At 42.7% G+C, this 21,891-nt stretch overlaps 2 protein-coding genes across 2 annotated transcripts in view; one reads left to right on the forward strand and one right to left on the reverse strand.

Moving 5' to 3' along the window:
- Positions 1–229: 229 nt before the first annotated feature.
- On the forward strand, positions 230–6,699 carry mep1bb (meprin A subunit beta b). The gene is made up of 11 exons (XM_027291731.1): positions 230–251; positions 363–416; positions 1,232–1,349; positions 1,486–1,664; positions 2,259–2,477; positions 2,723–2,875; positions 3,792–4,007; positions 4,097–4,564; positions 4,673–4,852; positions 5,218–5,407; positions 6,489–6,699. Exons 1-11 carry the CDS (start codon positions 230–232, stop codon positions 6,697–6,699), a joined length of 2,010 nt encoding a protein of 669 aa, XP_027147532.1.
- Positions 6,700–6,961: 262 nt separating this feature from the next.
- Positions 6,962–21,891, reverse strand: part of phlpp1 (PH domain and leucine rich repeat protein phosphatase 1) — a 43,607-nt gene continuing 28,677 nt past the window's right edge. Inside the window, exons 4-17 of the mRNA XM_010746561.3 lie at positions 20,954–21,102; positions 17,467–17,613; positions 15,808–16,035; positions 14,173–14,375; positions 13,744–13,804; positions 13,053–13,148; positions 12,261–12,416; positions 11,714–11,914; positions 11,209–11,371; positions 10,984–11,114; positions 10,638–10,751; positions 10,032–10,226; positions 9,698–9,926; positions 6,962–9,609 (exon numbers count right to left, since the gene is read on the reverse strand). Coding sequence (XP_010744863.3) covers positions 8,299–9,609; positions 9,698–9,926; positions 10,032–10,226; positions 10,638–10,751; positions 10,984–11,114; positions 11,209–11,371; positions 11,714–11,914; positions 12,261–12,416; positions 13,053–13,148; positions 13,744–13,804; positions 14,173–14,375; positions 15,808–16,035; positions 17,467–17,613; positions 20,954–21,102 — 3,384 coding nt within the window. The 3' untranslated portion in view covers positions 6,962–8,298. The remainder of the gene's footprint in view (positions 9,610–9,697; positions 9,927–10,031; positions 10,227–10,637; positions 10,752–10,983; positions 11,115–11,208; positions 11,372–11,713; positions 11,915–12,260; positions 12,417–13,052; positions 13,149–13,743; positions 13,805–14,172; positions 14,376–15,807; positions 16,036–17,466; positions 17,614–20,953; positions 21,103–21,891) is intronic.

Raw genomic sequence — 21,891 nt, forward strand, 5'->3', positions numbered from 1 at the left:
ACACTTTTGCTTATTTACATTGTTCATATCCACACAGATTATGATGTGGACGGTGGAAGGGACCTTGACATTTTTGACATCAACGAAGGTATGTGAAAAAAAGACATCATCATTCATCTTCCTCATGTTTCCAGATTATTATTCAAGTAACTGTTGTAAACCAGGTTTCTTTGGTCTCTATAGAGGCAGGGTTGAATCTCGTAGAGGGAGACATTTTGCTTGATGAGGTATGTTAATTCAACTGTTTTTAGGTTTCATTCAATTTCATGAAATAAAGTTTAACCTTGACTTATTATGTTGTCACTATCTATGTGATTGCTTTGATTGACCACCACAGAGGCAAACCCGAAATTCCATAATAGGGGATCAGTACAGGTGGCCAAAGACGATCCCATATTACATGGAAGATGACCTAGGTAAGAAAAGTTATGCAAGCTCCCAAAGCAATTATATTCACCTTAACTTTGAACATGTTTCTACATGTACATTAATGTTTTTTTGAGGATTATGCATGCATTTATGCAATATATTCACCAATATTACTCTTGTGGCAAGCAGTGGTGGAGAGTAACTAATTAAGTATTGTACTTTAGTACAGTCTTAAGATACTGCTGCTTGCGTTGAGTACTTATCCGTATTTATTTGGCATGGTCTCTGTGATGATCCCAAGACACCAATCATTTCTTTTAACTTTGGGTCAAGATCTATATCTTGAATATTGGGCTTCTTCTAATTTAATTTTTTTGATGGTAGTAGAGTAAAGGTCTTTGAGACTGAAGCTTTCTGAAGGGACTTTGGTTTGGGGGAAAGGGAAAGAGAAATTTTCATAAGAAAAATGAAACAATATTCAAAGGGGAAAAATGGTATATATAATTTTTTCAATTCTTATTATTTTATACATACAGCTGAGGGGGTCTGTGGGACCCCAAATAATGAGAGAGTAAAAACAAACTAAACTGAAACCTGAATGAGAACTACTGATATTTTTGGAACGACTATTTTCCATCACTGTACATGTCCTCTTGCATTACCTCAGAAATCACAGAGGTATAACATGTACATGCTGAGTGTATACTATATGTTTGATGTTCAGCCATTTACAGCTGATCCAGTGAGTTAGACGTAAGCTTTGTGGGAATCATCTTGAATCTTACTAGGCTTTTTATAAAATTACACTGCATTATGGTCAATATATATTTTTTTCATCTTTAATTTATCATCTTCTCTGCAGAGATAAATGCAAAGGGTGTGATTCTGAAGGCCTTTGAGCAGTACAGGCTCAAAACCTGCATCGACTTCAAGCCTTGGAATGGAGAAGCAAACTACATTTCCATCTTCAAAGGGGGCGGGTAAGGCAAAAAGACCTTTATATGTTTTTATGGCTTTTATGTATATATGGCAAGATGAGCTGAAATTAATTCATTAATGCTACATCATAAAATCATTTCAGATTTGACATAAAGGCCATGTTTTGTTTTTCCAAAGATGTTTTTCCTCAGTGGGAAACCGTCACGTTGGGAAGCAGAGATTGTCAATAGGGACGAACTGTGACCGCATCGCCACCATCGAACATGAGTTCCTTCATGCTCTGGGTTTCTGGCATGAGCAGTCCAGGTCAGACCGAGATGATTATGTCAAAATCATGTGGGACCGCATCTCAGAAGGTACTGAACCTCTCACTGCTACTCTACCAACTAAATTATAATTAATTTAACACTGCCCATTCATATATTTATTAATAATTCATTATTTATCCCATTATGACATGATTACAGTTTTGTCAGATTAAGGAGATTAAGTTTTGTACATTACATCTATGTAGACTTTTCACAAAATTCACATTCTATTGAATCAGAAAATTTCAGAACTTCAAGAGTGAAGTGTTATGTAGGACTTGGAAAGGAAAGCGCTTCATGCAACAGTTGATTTATTGCTCGTGTGGTAAGCATGCACAAGTTGTTTTCCTAGCTGCATAATCTTAACGATAAGATAAGGAAAAGATATTATCAGCATATTATGGAAGATCAGACATTTTATATCACCTGAATTAACCTTCACTCTTCAAATTATCAAGTAATCAAATAAATTTTTATAGTGTGATTGATTGTCAGCTGTAAATAAGCAACTTTTATTGCTGATAAATATCTTTGATATTCACCCCCACATTTTTAGATAGACAAAAAGACATTGTAATAATCGATTGAATTAAATAATTAAATAACTGCACTGAGATCTTTTCATTTTTGTCTCATGTACAGGCAGAGAGCACAACTTTAACACTTACAATGACACCACTTCAAGCTCTTTGGGTGTACCCTACGACTATGGTTCCATGATGCATTACAGTAAAAATGCTTTCCGCAATGGCACCGAGCCCACCATCGTCACCAAGATCCCCGCTTTCAGCGATGTCATTGGCCAGCGTATGGAGTTCAGTGACAGTGATCTGCTCAAGCTACATCGCCTTTATAACTGCAGTAAGAGTCAACAGCCAACATCTGCTGTGTTTTATTATGTGTACAAGAAGTGCTGTGTCACCTTTTATCACCGCTGTTATTACACCTTATTCTTTGAGCTGTTGATTATATGGCTTAGCTCCTGAATGAATGCAATATGGAAATGTGTGGATAAGCAAAATATTCTCCATAGTGCGCAATCAATCAGTTTATAGCAGTTCAAAGTCCTACACCTGTGTAATGTGTGTGAATAAAATGTCTTCCAGCCCAAGGCTCCACGTTCCTGGACTCGTGTGACTTTGAACGTGAGAATATCTGTGGTATGATCCAGGGACAAGGGGATAAAGCAGACTGGGTCAGGACTACCAAAGCTGATGGAGGGCCCAACACGGACTACTCCAACATGGGGAAATGTACTGGTGAGGATGATGCAGGACACATTGTGCATATACTGTATGTGTCTCTGCATTAAAGGACAACACTCACATACCTATACTTTATATACATTGAAAAGATTTTCGCTCGTTCCTCCTCTTTACACTGGCCTTGAAAAAAAGACAACAGCAATTCCAATGTAGGTGGACACACTTCAGTCCTTATTCTTTGTATCAAAGCTAATACGCAGCTTTGCAGTTTGTGTTCAAAAACAGAGAGGGAATTTCATACTAAAAGATTCACTTTATTTGTTTAAAACTTCTTAAGCCGCAGGGTCTCCCAATTGAGAGGAAATGGTCAAAGACTGTTGTAAATGGATGTGATGAACCCCAGTAGTGATATATATATTTGGTATTTGGCATAGATAGTGCCAAAATGTGCCAAATATGCCCAAATGGCCATTTTTGAGACTCGGCCTAAAAAGTCTGTATTAAAACCTAATTTAAAACCTAAAGAGATACTCATTATAAAAGTGTGAATTTTTATTAGGCAGAAATGAATTTATGCTATGTGACATCTTAATTTAATCTGAGCCAGTGACATACATACTGATACTTTTACATATCTGAACAAATCACAAGTGTTCCCTTTATTATGACACCAAAATTATTCAAATAGACCTTGTAGTTGCAGAGATATACTCTATTTATTTTGGGTATGTCATTTTCAAGCAGAGGCCTAAAAAGAGAGGGGAGGGGATCTCTTCAGCAGTTACAGCGACAGAAAAACTGTTTCAGTGTGCAAAAAAGCAGGGATGAGTGTTGTTCAAAGATAGACTTGAAGTGCTGCTGACTGATTGGCTCGTGTAATCTTTCCTCTAATCATCCACTGTGCAAAGTGCATTGAAATGATACTTACGTGTTGGCATTATCTGACGATCTCATCTGAACTGATCTTTAGGCTCGGGATATTTCATGCACTTCAGCACTGGCAACGCCAGCATTGGAGACACAGCTCTGTTGGAGAGCAGGCTCCTTTACCCCAAAAGAGGATACCAGTGTCTGCAGTTCTTCTACTACAACACTGCCCACACCAGCGACACACTGAAGATCCATGTCAGAGAGTATGACAAAGCGAACCCCAATGGAAAACTCCGCCTTATAAAGACCATAGATGGTGAATATTGTTAAAGTCTCCTGAAAGATAGTAGTAGTTGTGGTATCTTGTCATTGTGAACTCACTATGTTTTTATCTTGCTGTAAAAGGACCCCCTGAGGAGCTGTGGCAACTGCACCATGTGAGTCTAGACGTCAAAACAAAATTCAGGGTTGTCTTTGAAGGAGCCAAAGTGGCTTCAGGGTCAGTGAATGGAGGTATGTCACTGGATGACATTAACCTTTCTGAGACCACCTGCCCAGAGTTTATATGGTGCGTGAAAAACTTCAGTAATGTTATGGATACCACCCCAATGAACACATCGATCTTCAGCCCCCTGTTCACCTCCAAGGAGGGTTACACCTTCCAAATGGAGCTGTATCCCAGCGGTAAGGCAGGCTACCCCAATGAGTTGTCAGCCTATGCTCATTTAGCAGTCCGTCAAGGGGAGACTGGACAGAAATGGCCATGCCCCTGGAAACAGATGACCATGATGCTGATGGACCAGCACCCACACATCCAAAAGCGCATGTCCAACCAACGCAGTGTTACCACTGACCCCAACATGAAGGCAACAGGTGCAACTACTTTTACTGTCATAAAGATTCCAGAGAAATCACGAAAATACAGTTTTTGCTGTAAACACTATATTTATACAACCTCCAACAACATCTTTTTAAAAATAGGCTCTGACCTGTTTTTCTGGGACGACCCTCGCAAGGTGGGCGTTGAGGTCAAAGACACAGATGGGACCACGTATTTCCGAGGGCCAGGCGCTGGCACTGCGGTATACCTGACCCACCTCAGAGCGAAAAGCAGGGATTTTATAAAGGGAGGAGATGCCATCTTTCTCCTTACCATGGAAGGTAAAAGCACCAGATTACCATATTATCTCAACAGATCAAAACATTCTGTGTTCAAAGACATCAAAGAAGAAAAAACGTACCTCCCAATAATCAAATCATTTTTTAATGAAGCCACCTCGACCCTGTCATACATTGTATCTAATACTTTTTCATTAGCATGCTACATACTCATCTCTGCCACCCGTTTAAACAGAATATCTGTAGGATCATGTATACCAGTGATGTATGATTACACCCACAACTAATAAAACCACTTGTCAGACTCTATAGTCAACCATGTGATCCAATCATTGCTTGTTCATTACATGTTATTCTCCTCCACTTGGATCCAATTAACCGCTTTCTCATTTGCCGTCCTCCTTCAGATGTGTCTCATCTGACAGTGACTCAGCCTCTGCCTTCCCCAACCGGACCCCCGGGCACTACTACTACCACCACAGATGTCTGCCACAATGTGCAATGTCTGAATGACGGAATCTGTGTGGTGGACGAAGGGAAGGCTGCTTGCAGGTGTGTGCTTTTTGACAAAACTGCAGATGTAACACTCTTAAAAGGGTCATGTCATGTTTTAAAACCGACCAATCCAAATTTTCACAATCTTTTAAGTGTTGCATTGTCCCTGCTATGTGACATTATTATTAAGAGAACAGTTTAGCAATTGGGAAACACTCTTATACGATTTCTTGCCAAGAGTGAGATGAGAAGCTTGATCATGTATGTATGGAAGATATGAAGCTACAACCAGCTGCTTGCCTTAGCTATGGAGATAACACTTAATGTGGTTGTAACCAGATGTAAGGCCTATGCATTAAGGTAGTACAACTTTAATTCCTCCTGCGATGCAGGTATATAAACACATATATAACTATATAATTATATGAAATATGCCTAAAGTTATAATTGTTGAAAATACTTATTAATGTCCTTAATTTTGTCTATATATGAACTATTTATGTTGCGTACTACTCATAAATTGATCATAAATCGGGGCATTAAATTGACAGTTTGGCACACAGCAGGAAAACTCTAGTCAGTTTCTGTCCAAAGGTAATAAAATCATCCTAGCAGCACCTCTTAATCCGAGTTACAGTATATCTTTTTTATTAAATCTCAACAAAAACAAAAACAAAAAAACAACAACAACTACAAAGTGTAAACGACATATTGCGGTTTTACTTCTTGTGGAACTATTCTTTGACTGGGTGCAATAACTTTTTGTTACCTTTGGACAGAGCCTGGCTAGTCATTGCCCAGTTCCCAAGTCTTTGTACTGAGCTAAACTAACTTCATAACTAGCTGGAAAGTGGTATTGGTCTTCTTCTCTTACTCCGAGCAAGAAGGTGAATAAGCATTTAATAATTTAGTTTCTTTAAGATATTTCTGGGATTAAATATTACAAGGAAGTTTGATTTTGCTTGTGGGCATATCAAATATTTGATCCTCAAGAACTGCAAATACATCTAGATAAAGCTTCCTAAAAGCTATTTTATCAGCTCAGTAGTTAATCATTTTCCAACCCATGTTGTCCCATTTGAATTCTTCTCATATTTACCTTCCATTCATTTCCCATCCCTCTCTATACACACTACATAAGAATACCTTCAAGTCCTTCACATTCTTTTCCTCTGCTCTCCAGGTGTGATGTGGGTGATGACTGGTGGTACTATGGGGACAGCTGCCAGCACAGGGGTTCCACCCAGGATAAAACCAACCTTGCTCTTGCCACTTCTTTGTCTGTGTTGGGAGTAATGCTGGTGATTACAGCAATCAGTGTCATCTGTGTGAAAAAGAAGTACATGAAACGTGGAAACGATGATTTGGTCATGTCAAACATGAACGCTACTTAGAGACTGTAGTGGGAGACTCTGACCTTTTCAATGAGAATGGAAAAAAAATATACAGATCTGAAGTCAAATGAATGTTTATGCTGTAGAGCTAAGGCACACTGCAGATCAAACATTATATGAGATTGCCCCCTTCTGGTCATTTCATCTAAAAACAACAGAGCAAACTAAGAATATTACTGTAAATAAATTCTTTTGAAATTCTGATGTCTGATGTCAATTTAATATCAAATGTGCATTAAAAATAAATCCCGGACAGCATTACTTATATTCACAAATTTAAAATTTATTATATCAAAGACAGGAACATCTGTGTTGTCTCTTTTCCATGTGGATATATATTTGTTTGTATTACTGAACTTGACACAGTCATGCCGGTGATAACAGTTACTGTAGGAGGGAGGTGGGACTAATATTACGTGTGTGTGTGTGTGTGTCTGTCTGCGTCTGTGTAGGTGCATCCAAAGTGTGCATGCAAAGATCTGTCTATTAGTGTTCACTAGTTACAGTGATGACTACAGGACATCACGATCAAACAAAGTGGAGCAAACCACAGCAGCTCTGTGTAGTTATATTGCATGGAATGTCTGGGTTTCTGACCTGCAATTGCACATATACATTTCTGTGTGTATGTGGGTGTGTGTGTGTGTGTCATATTTGTGGGTCTTCGTTGTAAGATAAAAGAAGGGAGGGGGGGGTTGACACCTCCATGACAGCAAACTCTTCCTCCCCACCACTAAAACCTTCACCGGCATACAGGTATGCAGTTCCTTTAAAAAGCATCAGTATACAACATTTCTCTTATTTACAATCATTGGAAAAAAAAAAAAAAAAATCACCATTTCTCGCAGAGAAGATTAGTAAAAGTGACTGAGTCACTATAAAGAGTATGCAACTCCTAGGAGTTAGTATTTAAAATTTCTACAAAAAATTTCTATGCCATTTTACAGGCCAAGAGCCATGATTTACTGAAGAAATACAGTATTTTAAGTGCCCTATCTACAACAGTTAAGTGTGGTATTACTGATGTACCATTCAACATAGTCCACTGATAATAAAAAGATTATGTGTCTCTGTTTTCTTAAAAAGTTCTTTCAGCAACGTCACTGCTTTCACATTAAAAGATATGGTAAGTTCTTACAAAAACAAACAAACAAAAACATGGAACCGTTATCCATATTAACAAGTGTTGTGGCGAGCTAATGCTATTGCAAAGAGACTAGTGTTGATTACATACTCAGCTGGTTGTCTAATGTAAAAACAACGTTCCACAGTCTGTGAGAAGGGCACAAACCGTGGACACCAGGAGCTGTGTCCACGGGCTTTTCAAGAGGGTTAAAGGGCTCATTTGCTTGTTTCATTCTATGAGTTGCTAGGGTAAAAATGGGGTGGAGCAGGTTACAGTGCATGGTTCTTCGACGATGAGGCTGTTGTAGAGTGAGGAAGGCTGTTTAGAAAAAGTAAGATCCGACTTTTTCCATGTGCATTTTACAGCCTCTTTTGAGGAAACTTGTTTGTGTCCATATGCAGAAAAGATCGATAGCAGGCCTCTGTGCATGCTGCAGCTGGAGAGGGAGATGAAGCTGTAGCTGGTGTTGCTGTTCAGAGAGGTGTGTCGTAGTAGTCCGTGGGTTGATCGGTCCCAGGTGGCTTCTGCTGTTTCTGCTGATGCTGCTTCATGATTTCCTTCACCTCTTCCTCCAGCTCAGGCGGGATGATGAACTGGTCGTCTGGGTCGGGCTGAGCCGGAGCCGTGAAGTAACCCCCTGACTTCTTAGATGGAGCGTCAGCAGCCACCTCAATGAGGTTGTGACTCTTTTCCTGGCGTGCCACCGAGCCGTTGATCCTCCTCTTGCCTGCCAGCTTTCCTCCATCCCCGCCCCCTGCTCCGACTCCCTGCCACGACTCATCTCTTTCCAGCCCGTTCTCAGCCTCGCCTAGGCTCATGTCGACCCCTTCTTCCAAGGGCTCTGGGGTGCATGGCGGTGGAGGAGGAGGAGGGGGGAGAGTCAGCAGGGTGCGCTCTTGGGTGGAGGATGAGGGTATTGATGTTTGGGGCGACGACGAGGACTCTGCTTTGAGGCAGTGGACATCTGCTTCTACTTCCACACGGCTCCCATTAGAGAAAACACCAGCGATGGGCTCTTCGTCCTCGCTGTCCAGCCCGTTGTCAGACAGGGCGCTTGAGAAAGTGGCACTAGACAGCTGCCTCTGGAAGGAGCCTGCTAAGCAGGCAGGATGGAGTGCACAGCAGCTGCGGGCAGAGGGCAGCTCTGAGCTTGGGAACAGGTACTGGCAGGGCTGGGTGTTTGCGTGGGCCTGCTGGTGCTGTAGCGGGTGGGCCTGATGGTGCAGGTGGAGGTGAGGATGGTGAGGCTGCTCATGAAGCAGCACCAAGGAGCTCTGTGGCGGCTCATCAGACGAGGCTGTGGAGCCCACCTCGCTGCTCATCTCGCTGGTACTGATCTCACTGCTGATTTCACTGCAGGAGGAAGGGGGCACAGGGAGGGAGCCATCTGAGGGCCGCTCCTTGATGGCAGAGGACGATGACGGATAAGGGCCCAAGCCAGGGCTGGGTGGTGGCTGTGGAGGCTCAGAACAACAGCAAGAGCAGCAGTCTTCACTGACACTGAGCTGGACCACAACGGCGCTGAGGCTGTCAGTGCAGCCGTAGCCCTGAGCCAGTGTGCACAGCTTTTTAGCAGCAGCCAGACCATCAGGGACATTTCGAACAGCCTCAACAGCCTCGGTGGGAGACACAGCATCCCACAGGCCCCGGCTACCCACAATGAAGAACTCATCCTGGGAGGTAAGAGTGACAGTCTGCACATAGGGACAAGGGATGACAGATGGGTAAAGGAAAGAGTAGCCCATGATTCGCGTAGAATCTGTCACGCCGTTCACCTTGTTGTCCTGTGAAAAGAAGAGTATAAACATCAATACGATGCATATCTAAAATATATTTTACATGTAAATGTAGACTCCACACTGATTTCTCTACCTCAGTGATGATAGCCCTGTGCTGCCTGATCCTGCGGTATTCCTCCTCAAGCCCAACATTATGAAGCAGAGACAGTGACAACGGCTTTCCATCGCGGCACAGGATGGCCTGGCACTTGCCCACGTTGGCAGCTGTGAGGGTGAAACAGCCACTGGGGTCAGTGGGATCATGGCGAATGTGACACAGAGCCGCTGAGCCGCCGAGCTTCTGCCCTGCAGTTCCAAGTTTTCTGTAGTGGCAAACAAACAGGAGGGCAGAGTGAGTATTTAAAACTGCAACATGTTATCTGCAACATGTTTTTGGGTGATAAAAAAAAAACGAGCCCGTCATGTACCTCTGCATGACGAGGAAAGTGTTGGTCATGTAGTCCTCTTCGCTCTTGGTCTTGTGTAGTTCTTCAGCCAACACGTCATTCATTGTGCATTGCAAAAGGTAGGGCACTTCGACATTTCTGTCGCCGTCGAACACGCCGTACAGAGCCTCGCGGCTCCCGCAGAAACTGTTCACCGAAAGAGCCGCGACACACAGTCTGAAAACAGAACGAAAGGAGGCCATAACGTCATTGGGGAATGTGCTAAGAGAGGAAACACCGGCATGATAACGCCTCACATACTGATCATTCAACTCGCACACACACAAATGTAGACAATGCACAGCAGAACAAAGCAGATTTCAGTATCAAAATGTGGAAACTATGTGAGGAATTGCTTGAATCTTTTCTTTAGTGTGAACATTAAAATGTTGAGTTGGCAATACAAGGATATTTGGGCTATGTGGCTATGTATGATTCATGTTTTCAATAAGCACTGCTTCAATATTTCCTTCATCCGAGTCTTCTGCCTTTAACAATTCACATTCTCAAGAGATGAGTGAGGCTTCACTGGACGAGTGTGATGATGGTTGTTTTTTTTTTTTCCAGCATTGACTGATTTGAACTCACTTGTTCTTGACGCCCGAGGCCTCTGTGTAACCGTGGCTCCACACAGCAGGCCCACCAGATGTCTCATTCGATGAAAAGGTTGGAGGTGGATCAATACGGAAGCAGCGAATGTTGCTGAGAAACAACAAAACATGAAAGAGATGAAATTCACTGCATCATGTAGAGGAATAGGTTACATGAGCTACTGACAGGAATCTATTCAGGGTCTGATTAGTTTATAGAAAAGTAATTTTGGGGGGGAAATTGTAAGAAAAAACTATGAATAAATGACAATTACATTTTTTTGAATTTGGCAGATCTGTACTGTAGCTAAAGCAAAAAGACCTGAGGGGAACTAATAACGTACTTCAGCTGCTCGAGGGTCTTGTGATCCAGGTTAAGACGAGGGTTTCCTGTCAAGTCCAGCTCCTGAAGCTTGGGAGGCAGATTCTCCGGTAGCGTGATCTCACTCAGCTCGTTACAGCTCAGATCCACGCACTGAAGACAGAAGAGAAGGCGTGAATACTCACAAACACGCTCACACAGTAAAATATGGGGGGGGTTATACATAAGCCTGCTACTACTGTCTTACTTTCATCTCCATCAGCTGCATGACCTCAGGGAAGACCTCGATGGAGTTGGAGTGGGCGATGAGTGTGTGCATTCGCCGGCAATTCATGATGGTGGTGGGCACAGTCTTCAGCATGTTTCCGCTCAGGTCCACCTCCTCCAGCTCCTCCAGCTTGGCCATTTTACTGAAGAATGAGGGGGAAAGCATAAAATGATGATTTATCAATTAGTCAAGCATCAGAAAATGAACAATTCATTCATTCATTATGGAGAAAAACTGGCCACATTATACGGTTCCACCACCAGAAACACACAGATTTCATTCTTTATATCCTTGTAAATTGAAATCTCTGGGTTTTTAACTACCACAAATTTGACCATTTTAACATTTCCTTATCGTTTGGTTTTACCGTTTTTTGACATTTTATAGTAATAAATGAAAGAATAAATGTAAGAGCTTTATATCGGCTAATCACCTAAAGTTAAAGGTGAGTAAGGAGAGAGAACAACAAATGTAAGTTCTTTACCTGGCCGGAAAAGTCTGGAGATGATTGTAGGCCATGTGCAGAACACGAAGGTGTGTGTGACCCGTTAGCATAGGTACACACTTGTCTGTCAGGCGGTTGTTGGTCAGGTAGAGTTCCTGCAGGATGCTGTGGCTCTCCTCTGACAGGCTGGATGGTGGCAGGTGCTCCAGCTTATTGGCGGATGCGTTTACGCATCGTAAGCTGAAAGTAAAAATGAAGTATGGTATCGTTTTTTGTGCTTCTTTCAGACAGGGACATGAAAAATAGTGACGAGTCACTTTAATTACAAACTTCTACATGAATTGCTGCTTCTGTGACCCCCCCATTTATTACATTTTCCCCTCCCATCCTTGTGCTGCTCGGCTGTTCTTTATTTGCTTATCATCTTTGCCCTTGGATGTCCTGTCCTTGATTAAAATCCTATTCATAATTTCTGTCCTTCGTCTTCAGGATACCTGCGATTCACTTATACTTAATCTTCTAGTCAGATGCCGGGTGCATTAGCTGATAAAAAACAATTCACTTCCAGCCTGTGATTAATACCTACCTGTCAGATTTGAGGAACAGGTTGCAGGGCAGCTCCACCAGTTGATTGTGCTGTACGTCTAGAACCTCCAGCAGAGGGCGCTCCACTCTTTCAGGCAGCTTCTGCAACTGGTTATATCCTGCACTCAGCTTCCTCAGACTGTTGCTGCATAACAACCTGCGGCACGAAGAACATACAGATGGTCGGATCAGTGCTAGAACACCGGGGATAAACATATTAACTTATGAACTTACAGCGGTGTGAGATGGGCAGATAGTGATATGGTTAGTGGGCAGGTGACTCATGATTCTTTCATATTTGTGACTGGGTGGACTGTAACTGAAGTAGACTCAAATAGTCATAGTAATGGGCATAGTGCAGAAGGAGGATGGGGGCGAGGATGAGGAGGTGAAAACAGAAAATAGCAGCGCCTCTAGTGGAGCCTGCAGCTGGAATTCATCATCCTGACACTTATTGGGTAAAAAATAAATCTGCAGACAATGAGGGGAAGAAAGAAAGAGAGAGAGAGAGAAATGAAAAGAGAGAAGCAGTGGGAGGACGGGCTGACAGGGCTGATGCGAGGCAAAGACAAGAGGAGGAAGTGAGGAGCATCTGAGCTGACCTTCTAAAAAGCTATATAAAGAGGAAGAGAATGGACGAGGGCTGTGGAGGTTACAGGCCATCTTTGTGATTTATGAGGCTCTATGCTGGATAGATGACTGGCCCGGCAAAAAAAAAGGGGAAGGAGAATAATAAAGCACTGTACTCCATTTACGGGCTTACGGACACATTTTCTGAGAGGAAGAGACTCACCGTGCCGGGAGCTCAGTGATGAGGTTGTGGCTCACGTCCAGAACTTCCAGTTTCTTAGCTTCACACAGCCAGTCTGGCAGGGACTCCATGTGGTTCCTACAGGGAGGAGAAGGGGATGATGATGATGATAAATGATGTGCAGTTTGTAAAGCGAGATGCCTAACATGCAATATAACGTACTGGGATGCTGCATGTATTTGAATTCCCAACAGTTCTGCTCTAGAAAAGACAAGGCAGCAACTTTAGGAATTTGTTTGTCACTGTTCTGCAATAAAAACCACAACTCTAAACGCATTATCTGCAGTGCGACCCTCTCTCAAGGCCAAATATGGGGAAAAGGGATTAAAAAATATAAGTTCAGCACTTTAAACGGGAGATGAGTACTCTTTCCGTGTCCTTTTATTGCCTAGGTAGAGTATCCTATCTTTCACTTAACAACCAAAGGTGAAAGATCAGCGGTGACATGGTTAAAGAATGACAGCCTTTCAGGATCAACTCTGACAGTTCACCACACTTCTAAATCCCTGTGTATGAGGTATCTGGCTGTGGCAGTTGCGAGGTCTTTCAAGCTAATTTTCCTCTTTCTAGGGCAGAGAGGATGTACTGTAAATGAGCTACACTTTTAAAAATACTTTTTCCATTTTTAGCAGCTTTTTTGGTGTGCGTGTGTGCTGTGTGGGATTTTTCTCACCTCGAGATGTCCATGTAACTAAAATTGGAGGGCACAGGACTGACATCCAGTTGTCGTAGCTCTGTAGGGAGAAATCCAAACACATTAACCTACAGCAAGGACAGACATGGTCTATTACAAAAGCAGGTAGATGGGAAATGGAGGGGAACGTTTGGGAGGGAGGGGTGGCGATGACAAGTTAGAGAGGGATGATGGAGAGGTACAATGAGACTGCAGCACTGATGTGAAAAATGAAGGCATGTAGAGAGACGTGGGAGAAACTAAGTTATATGGGGGAAAAAATGTGAGGTGAGATATGCTACAGATTCAGATTCACATCAGTGATTTCAGTGTAGAAACCAGAGGTGGTGGTCATGTAAGAGGGACGGGATCTGTATTTTTTAACTACACATCGCAGAGAACACGAAGTCCTGCGTGCCAAAAACCCACCGTTGTTGGAGGCGTAGATGCCTTTGAGCAAGCAACCCTTGGCCTTGAGGCTGGCGATGCGATTCCTCTCGCAGTGAAGCACCTCCAGTCTGGGGAAGACTGAGGCGTCTAGGTCTGTCAGCCTGTTATCCCTCACGTCCAGCTGGGTTACGTGCCTCAGTAGGTCAGGCTCATCTGGCACCATGCTGGAGATCTTATTCAACCTGACAGAGGGAGCAGAGTGGAGGCAACGGTTCAGCTCCAATTGGATCAGGTTGAACTGCACAGGCTGTGGCCTTTCTTGTAAGGCAAGGAACATGCCTCAGGTGATGGCTGGTATATTGTGCAGCTTCATGAATTCTGTTTAGTACTCAGTTGTTCCGTGCACAACATCGATGGAAGTAGTTTTTGATTTGCAAAGTGAGTGAATCATTCTGTTAACTACTGGTTTATCTTACAATGTTCAATTATTAGAAAGCATCTATGACATATAAAAGTAATAAGACATAAAATACAAAAACATATTAGGTTCCATAAATAAAAAGCAGAAATTGGTTTAATATATTCAAGCTAAAACAACAGCCAATCATGTAACTGTTTTTCTTGATGGACAGGCACTGACTTTATCATGAAAATAGACATTATAGAGTAAAATAAGACAACAACACAAAAAAAAAATATTAAAAAAGGGACATTTTAAAATAAAAACTACTGGAATTAAACTAGTATGCTGTAAACTGTGTTACTGTGAAAAGAAGTAGATGAAATAATATTTCAGAATAGTGAGTTTTAAAAAGGAATTTATCATTATTCTTAAAAAAATGCCCACTGACATGATTAGGGCAGCAACTAGCGATTGATTGTTGTCTTTTCTGACTTAAAGGTTTTGTTTGATGACATGAAAGCAAAGTGTCCCATCTGAGAAGTTCAAAACATGAAATGTTTGACAGTAGTAATGTGCATAAAATGGCATAAGTTACCTGATAAGAAGATTATTTTTCATGTGAAAAATCAACCTCTCAAAGACTTCCTGTTTCTCTTTATCTTCATATGTGATTAAATTAAACTGTGAGTTTAAAAATATGCATTTTAAATGAGTCATCTTTGCCCATTGGCCATTTTGATCATGAAAGTACAATACACTGATTATTAGACCAATCATGTCAGAACTGACACATTATCTGGAAATAATTCAACATGAACTAACAGCAGCAGCACTTAGAAAAGAATACAAACACACCCTCGTCAGAGATCCAATGTGATCTGTGAGAATGCTGGAAAAAACGTATTTACTGACCTTGTCCAAGCAAAGTCAGGAGGAGTGATGTATTAACTGGAAAAATAGTGCAAGTCACCCCAGCTCTGTGCTTTAGCAGTGAGAAGACACCTGATGGAGCCACTACAGGCAAATGATTTCCTGATTTCGTGCTGTATAGCTGTCTGCTTGTGTTTTGGCTTCGTCTTTGTGTTTTGGTTTCTGTCATTAGTGTGATAACGTGTGTCCTCGAGTACTTTGCTGTGGCCAAGCATGACTGAGGACTTAATGTGTTGCTTTCTCTTGAACAACTTGCCGAACTTGAATCACGAAACCCATAAAATAATCTCTTAATCATGTTTTTTTTAAATATTTGTCATAATCTGCCCTCACTGTCGTACCTTAGGTCGATGTGTTTGACACGGAGCAGTCTGAAATTCTGCAGGGTGAGTGTTTCTAAGTTATTTCCAGCCATGCACAGCTTCTCCATGGAGGCTAACTGCTCCAACACCTGGGGCACGTGGTTGAACTGGTTGAAGGAAAGGCCTACGTAACTCAGCCTCTGGAGGGAACCCAGCTCGTTGGGCAGCTCATCGAGACTGTTGCCGTCCAACAGGAACGTCTGCAAACTTAGAAAGGAGCATGAGATTAGGCGATTGACCTCATTGATGTAAGCGGTGATAGGCGGGGTGGCATATTATCAAGGATTTTTCCTTATTTGCACAGATTGTGTAGCTCGGGATCAGTGACATTGTGCCAACTAGGACTTTCAGCACTCATAATCAGTACACCCTTTGTCCAGCAGATGGCAGTAGCAGCATAAATCCCTACTGGCCACTTCAGGAATTTACAGGCATACCAGATCATTCCTGCAGATTAACTTCTCATCTAGCCATGTTTCAACCCACATACCTGTAAGTATGGTAAGTTTTGAATGAGCTTTGCATAAGGCACATGTGCAATCCATGTGTCAGTACTGCTTGCATGACTACTCTGACTCTCTTCATCCATGTATCCCCCATAGTCATAGTGGGGTAAGACAGAGTAATGCATTAATTATCTAATTTATTTAATTTTATTTTACATATTTTTACATTTTGCTGAGACTCCTTTAAAGAGCAGAGTAAAAGGGCTTTTCCTTAGGCAAGGGGGCTGATACTGGAGCCCAACCAAATCTCTAAATATTTGAGCTTTCCCATGGGAGAAAAAAAAAAAGAAGGTTTTCAGCCAGCAGAATCAGATTTGTTCCATCCTCTTAAAAATGATGGCCTAGAAATAAAAAACAAATTGGATTTTGTGGGACAGAGTATGTCACTGAGTAATTCATTTCAAAAATCTAATTCAGAGGTTGATCAAAGAGACATCTGTGTGAGAAATGCAAGCTCAAGTTCGCAAAGGGAAAAAAAGGGAGATGGTGAAAACTGGATTGTGCACAACAGATTGGCTCAATTAGAAGCTGAACAAACTTTTTAAAAAAACGACAGAAAATATATCAATCATTGTCGCTGAGTAAGAAGGTAAAGGCCACGGCTAAGGCAAAATGTCACGGGCAAACACCACAGATGATCAGGGCAAGTCATGTTGTTGTTTGCTCACATACTGAAAACTAGCAAAGTACACTATGGTGTTTGTTATGACATGTGCTTGTTGCTAGGTAACGCCCGCATTTGGCTATGTACACTTTTGACACTCAAACCCACAAAAATGCTCGTTGGTTTGTGAAAAGGTTCGCTGGTTTGTCAGCTCTGAGGTGGCATCAGTGCAAGCAAAAAATTGCCACCAACTCAGCAGCAGAGACCCGAGTACAATAAGTGCAAGAGTTGGACGATGACCAACAACACGAGCCAATAGTAGAGGCAGAGGTGAGGTAAACACAGAAGACAGAATCGATAGAGAAATAACCAACAAAGGAAGAACAAGTAGTGTATTTTGAATAGGGCTGGAATATGCCTGAACTTTATATTCAGCAATATTCAGCCTCTGAGTTGATCAAAGATTTAGATCTTGCAACATGAATACAATGAGCTCTCATCATGCATCAGGTCTGTATCCTCACTTACTTGGCCATGGCTCCCACAGAGCTGGGGACAGAGACCAGGTAGTTACAGCTGAGGTTGACCTCCGTCAGTGTGGGGATGTCACAGATAGCCAGAGGGAACTGACCGAGGTGGTTGTTGGACAGGTTGAGGCTACGCAGACGAGAAAATCTGAAAACGGAGAAGAGAGGAGAAGAGAAGGGAAGAGAAGAGAAGAGAAGAGAAGAGAAGAGAAGAGAAGAGAAGAGAAGAGAAGAGAAGAGAAGAGAAGTATAAGCAAGTGATTGGATGTGTAGTTGTATCTTGTCAACATGAATATTGCAAGACAGTAGAAGATATTCATAAATATTAATGAATATATCCATTGGCACTGTAGCTTACACAGTATAGCTTATACAGAGTTTGTTTATGTGAAATACAGACAGACAGACAGACAGACAGACAGACAGACAGACAGACAGTTAGATTAAACACACCCATAAACAAAGCCAAAGCCTACGATGAAACCTTCACGTTTTATTGTTGGGCAAACAAGTGCAGCATTGACGTCTGTGTTGTTCATTCAAACAACAGTGACCAGTGGCATTTGGAGTGGTGTCCTATAGCAGAGGGCTGACCTTCACAAGGGTTAGCCCCTCAGGGGGCGAGGGGGTGGAGGGGTAATGGGAACAAGGACTCTCTGGACTGTCTTTATTTATCCTTCCACACACATACACAGACACGCAACCTGTTATCACCTATCATGTGTACAGTGAGAGAACAGCTATGGCAGCCTAGAGATGGGCAGTGCACCATATAAGCACCACAGGCTGGAACAGCTGCTACAAACTGGCAGCACTTGAACTCCCTCCCTCCTATGCACACACACCGGCTCACAGGTTGCGCACACATGCACGCAATATATCATGGCGATGGAGAAAAAGCCAACCCGAGACGTCAGGGCTATTGATTAGGGTGGCCAAGTAATTCCAGCTGAGGGTGACTCCTGCAGGCAGCGAGTCGGGGGTGTGTGGGAAAATGTCAGCCCACCATTAAATCAACCTCTGCAATCTGCTGAGTAATGCTCATGCCCTCTCCCCCAGAGTCTCTCCTTGTCTGTGTCATGCTGTTCCATCATGCCATGCTCTTACTTCATTTTTACTACTGTCCTTGTGTATCCAAAGTGGCACTAATCATTTTTATTTACAGTGGATCAAACGACAAAGGTGTTGCTCAAACTGACAGAGCTACGGAGCCATTTGGCCTCTTTTAGCTCATTGTTTTGGTTTCCTGCCCACAGCTCCACTTTCATCTGCATAATTTTTCAGCCTTTCTGTCAGCAAAATATAAATTCCAATAAACCCACCGTAATTCTCCCTGCGCAACGCCAAGACAAAGTAAAGACAAAGACACCTAGCTGGTGAACATAACAGATAAGGAAATATATATATACACACCAAAGCCAAAAGGAGAGTGAATAGATTTACAACATCCCCAGATAAAGTTAGGAATAAGCTAAAAAGCTGGGCATGTTTTTCAGGAGATAGTGAAGTGCAAACAAGAGGTAAAGGGAGAGTGAATATTATGACTTATGTTCATTAGATGAACAGAAACAAAACTATAAATGAATGCTTTTAGCTTTTTCAACATCTTTATCAAGAGATGAAATGTCCATATTGTTACTTTTTTTAAGCTTCTTCTGTTGCCAAATAGCAAATAAAATAATATTTAACCCAATTTGAACCCTCTCTCCTGGCCTTATATGTCCACTTTCATTTAATATTTTGTCTTTCTGCTGTTATTCAGTCCAACTTTCCTCCCTCTGCATTTCCTCATCCCCTCATTTGCTTGCTAAACTATACATACATATGTAAATAAACAGGCCAAAGGTTCAATCATATGCATGGAACGTCAGATATTCCCCATAGAGAGTTGTGACCTCTCTCTCGCATAGAAGAAGCATGCTGGGAAAGAAAGTCCCATGCCATAGGAAAGAGCTAGTATCCCAGACAACTGATTTATGCATATCTGATTAGGAAATCACCCACTAGTTAGGATTTGGCCAGGGAGAGAAGAGGGAGAGGCATGTGGCAGGTTCACACATTCCATTCCTCTTGGAAAAATTCAAAGCACAATGACCCCACGTTAGATGTCAGAGAAAGCCAGTGTTTATACTGAAACAAAAACAGACTCTCACACAATTGTCCACATCAAAACATACACCCACATTCATGAAGGCTGCACACAGAGTATTATTGTTCTTGACTCCAGCTCTTTAGACTGCAGTCTCTCAGGGCCGAAGTGAGTACTCAAGTAACTCCCGCTACATGTTTCTGTCAAAACGTATCTATCCTCAGCTATCCATCTTTTTTTTTTTCCTCATTACTGACCTCTTTTTTTATGTCCTGCTGGGTCAAATGTGGATGAGCCTGCTTAGATTTGGCAAAGCCAAATGGATGTTATCTCGCTTGACCAACGGGGGAGCTGTACGTCACTCACTCATTTCCCCCCCCATCGCTTTATTGGCTTTCTGACTCCAAAAAATTGAAAGATGATACAGAAAACGACTGTGGTCGGACAACGTGAAATCCTGATCTCCTGCTCATTCATAATTTTCTCTCAAGAAGACGCACGATCATACAAACAAGTACACATTCCTGTCACTACAGCCAGCTTAAAAAAACAAAAACACAAACACTATACTGTATCGTGACTCTGTGTGCACTGACCCCAAATCAGTAGCCTGCGGCCACTTTCTTGCTTGTACTCTATACAAGCATCTCTCTCTTCCTCTGACACATACAGACACTCCATTCTGCAAACGTTAAGAACACATACTCCATCATCAGATTCACGCGATTTACTCGATAACACGATAATCTTCAAAAAGAAAGGCTGTGACAGGCGTGCACATGCGCCACTCTGTGTGTGAATATAAATACATGTGCACACACACACACACAGGAACACACACATACGTCTTGGCTGTGGGTTTTAATCTGGGACCATGATAAGCATGCAGCAGATGGTGCCCACAGAGAGAGAGAGTGAAGGAGGCCAGGCACATTAAAAGCTTCCCTGCAGCCACATCTACCCTTCTGGGCTCTGGGCTCATTTGGCCTTGCCTGGTATAGCGGAGCCCTGGCTCGCCACTTTGGTCCCTGCGTGCCAATGGCCCCGGTCCTAGACTGCTCAGGTCGATGGCTTGAAAATTGCAGGCAAAAGCTAAAGCTGTCCGAAACCAGCCAGCCATGACCTGCTGCGTTCAGTGAAGCCTCACAGTTTAAGTGTCTCGTCTCTCCCCTCCTTGTACAACAGGCTAAGCTCAGCTCCTGTTGTGCCCAAATTATGGTACACTTTGCTAAACCGTCCCATGTCTCATCTTGCCTGAACCAGCCCATCCAAACCACCGTTAACTGTCTCCTCGCCCCCTCACGTCCGTCCACTCCTTTCTTATCTTTCACTTCTTCCTGCTCTTCCTTATAGTTTAGTCTCAGGTGTGTTTACTGTAGATTTGCGACAGGCATTGTACCTCTGCAGCTGCTGCAGCCGCTGGTCTGCGGGCAGGAAGTTGTGTTTGAGGTTGAGGTGGGTGAGGTCCTGGCTGTAGAAGAGGTTGGGAGGAAGTTGTTCCAGGCTGCAGCAGGACAGATCTACCGAGTTGATTCTCTGGGACACCATCTAGATGGAGGTGGGGAGGGAAAAAGAGAGTGGAGAGGTAACAAAGAGAAAGAGAAACATGGGATTACTTTTACCACACAAGACTTTACTGGTTTACTGTGTGTGTAGCCTGCTGCTAAGGGGTCAAATGTCATTTAATGGCCAATCTCCTTAGGATTAGGGAGTCAGGAGGGGGAGTTGAGGGAAAGTCCAACGGGTTAACCTCGCCCATTACATCACTGTGTAATCTAATTAACTGCACGTTTGCAGAGCAGTTAACCTGATCATTTGTTAGTCAAATCTACAGACACATACAAGCTGCTATCTAAAACGAAATGACAGCCTAAGTGTCCGACTCGTCTTAAAGGAGAAAATCCACGCTCTGTGAACTCGGGCTTTTCAGAGCGCAGTTAGCTAGAGGCTCAGCAGTCGTCACTGGGGCACGTGTCCCCTCTATCCAGGCTTCTATTCTGAGTGGCCCTCTGGGTGCTGGTGACATGCATGTCCCTGTTAATATTTAGAAAAGAGGTTTTCTGGCTATGGCCTACTTGACTTCAAATGAGAAGAAAAGGAAAGAGAGCCATGAGTGGTGTTTATGTGTTTGAGTGCACCCAGAGACATTTAGGTTACACACTACAGAGCGCAGAGCGGTGAAATATGCGCAGTTTGAATCTACTCAGCTCATAAACAGGCGAAGGGATGGCAGCGAGGCTGCGTTTTCATACTTCGACTCGCAGTCACGCATGTTCTAATACACAACACAGCTGACCCGTGAGAAGCGCCTGGGAGCACATGCTTATGTTCTCTCTT

The sequence above is a fragment of the Larimichthys crocea genome, chromosome II (assembly GCF_000972845.2).
Source record: "Larimichthys crocea isolate SSNF chromosome II, L_crocea_2.0, whole genome shotgun sequence".
NCBI lineage: Eukaryota > Metazoa > Chordata > Actinopteri > Sciaenidae > Larimichthys > Larimichthys crocea.

Coding starts and splice junctions, on each gene's coding strand:
- mep1bb (XM_027291731.1), top strand. CDS start 230: ATGTTAATTCAACTGTTTTTAG. Junction 417..1,231: donor TTACATGGAAGATGACCTAG/GTAAGAAAAGTT, acceptor TCTTCTCTGCAG/AGATAAATGCAAAGGGTGTG. Junction 4,565..4,672: donor CCCCAACATGAAGGCAACAG/GTGCAACTACTT, acceptor TTTTAAAAATAG/GCTCTGACCTGTTTTTCTGG.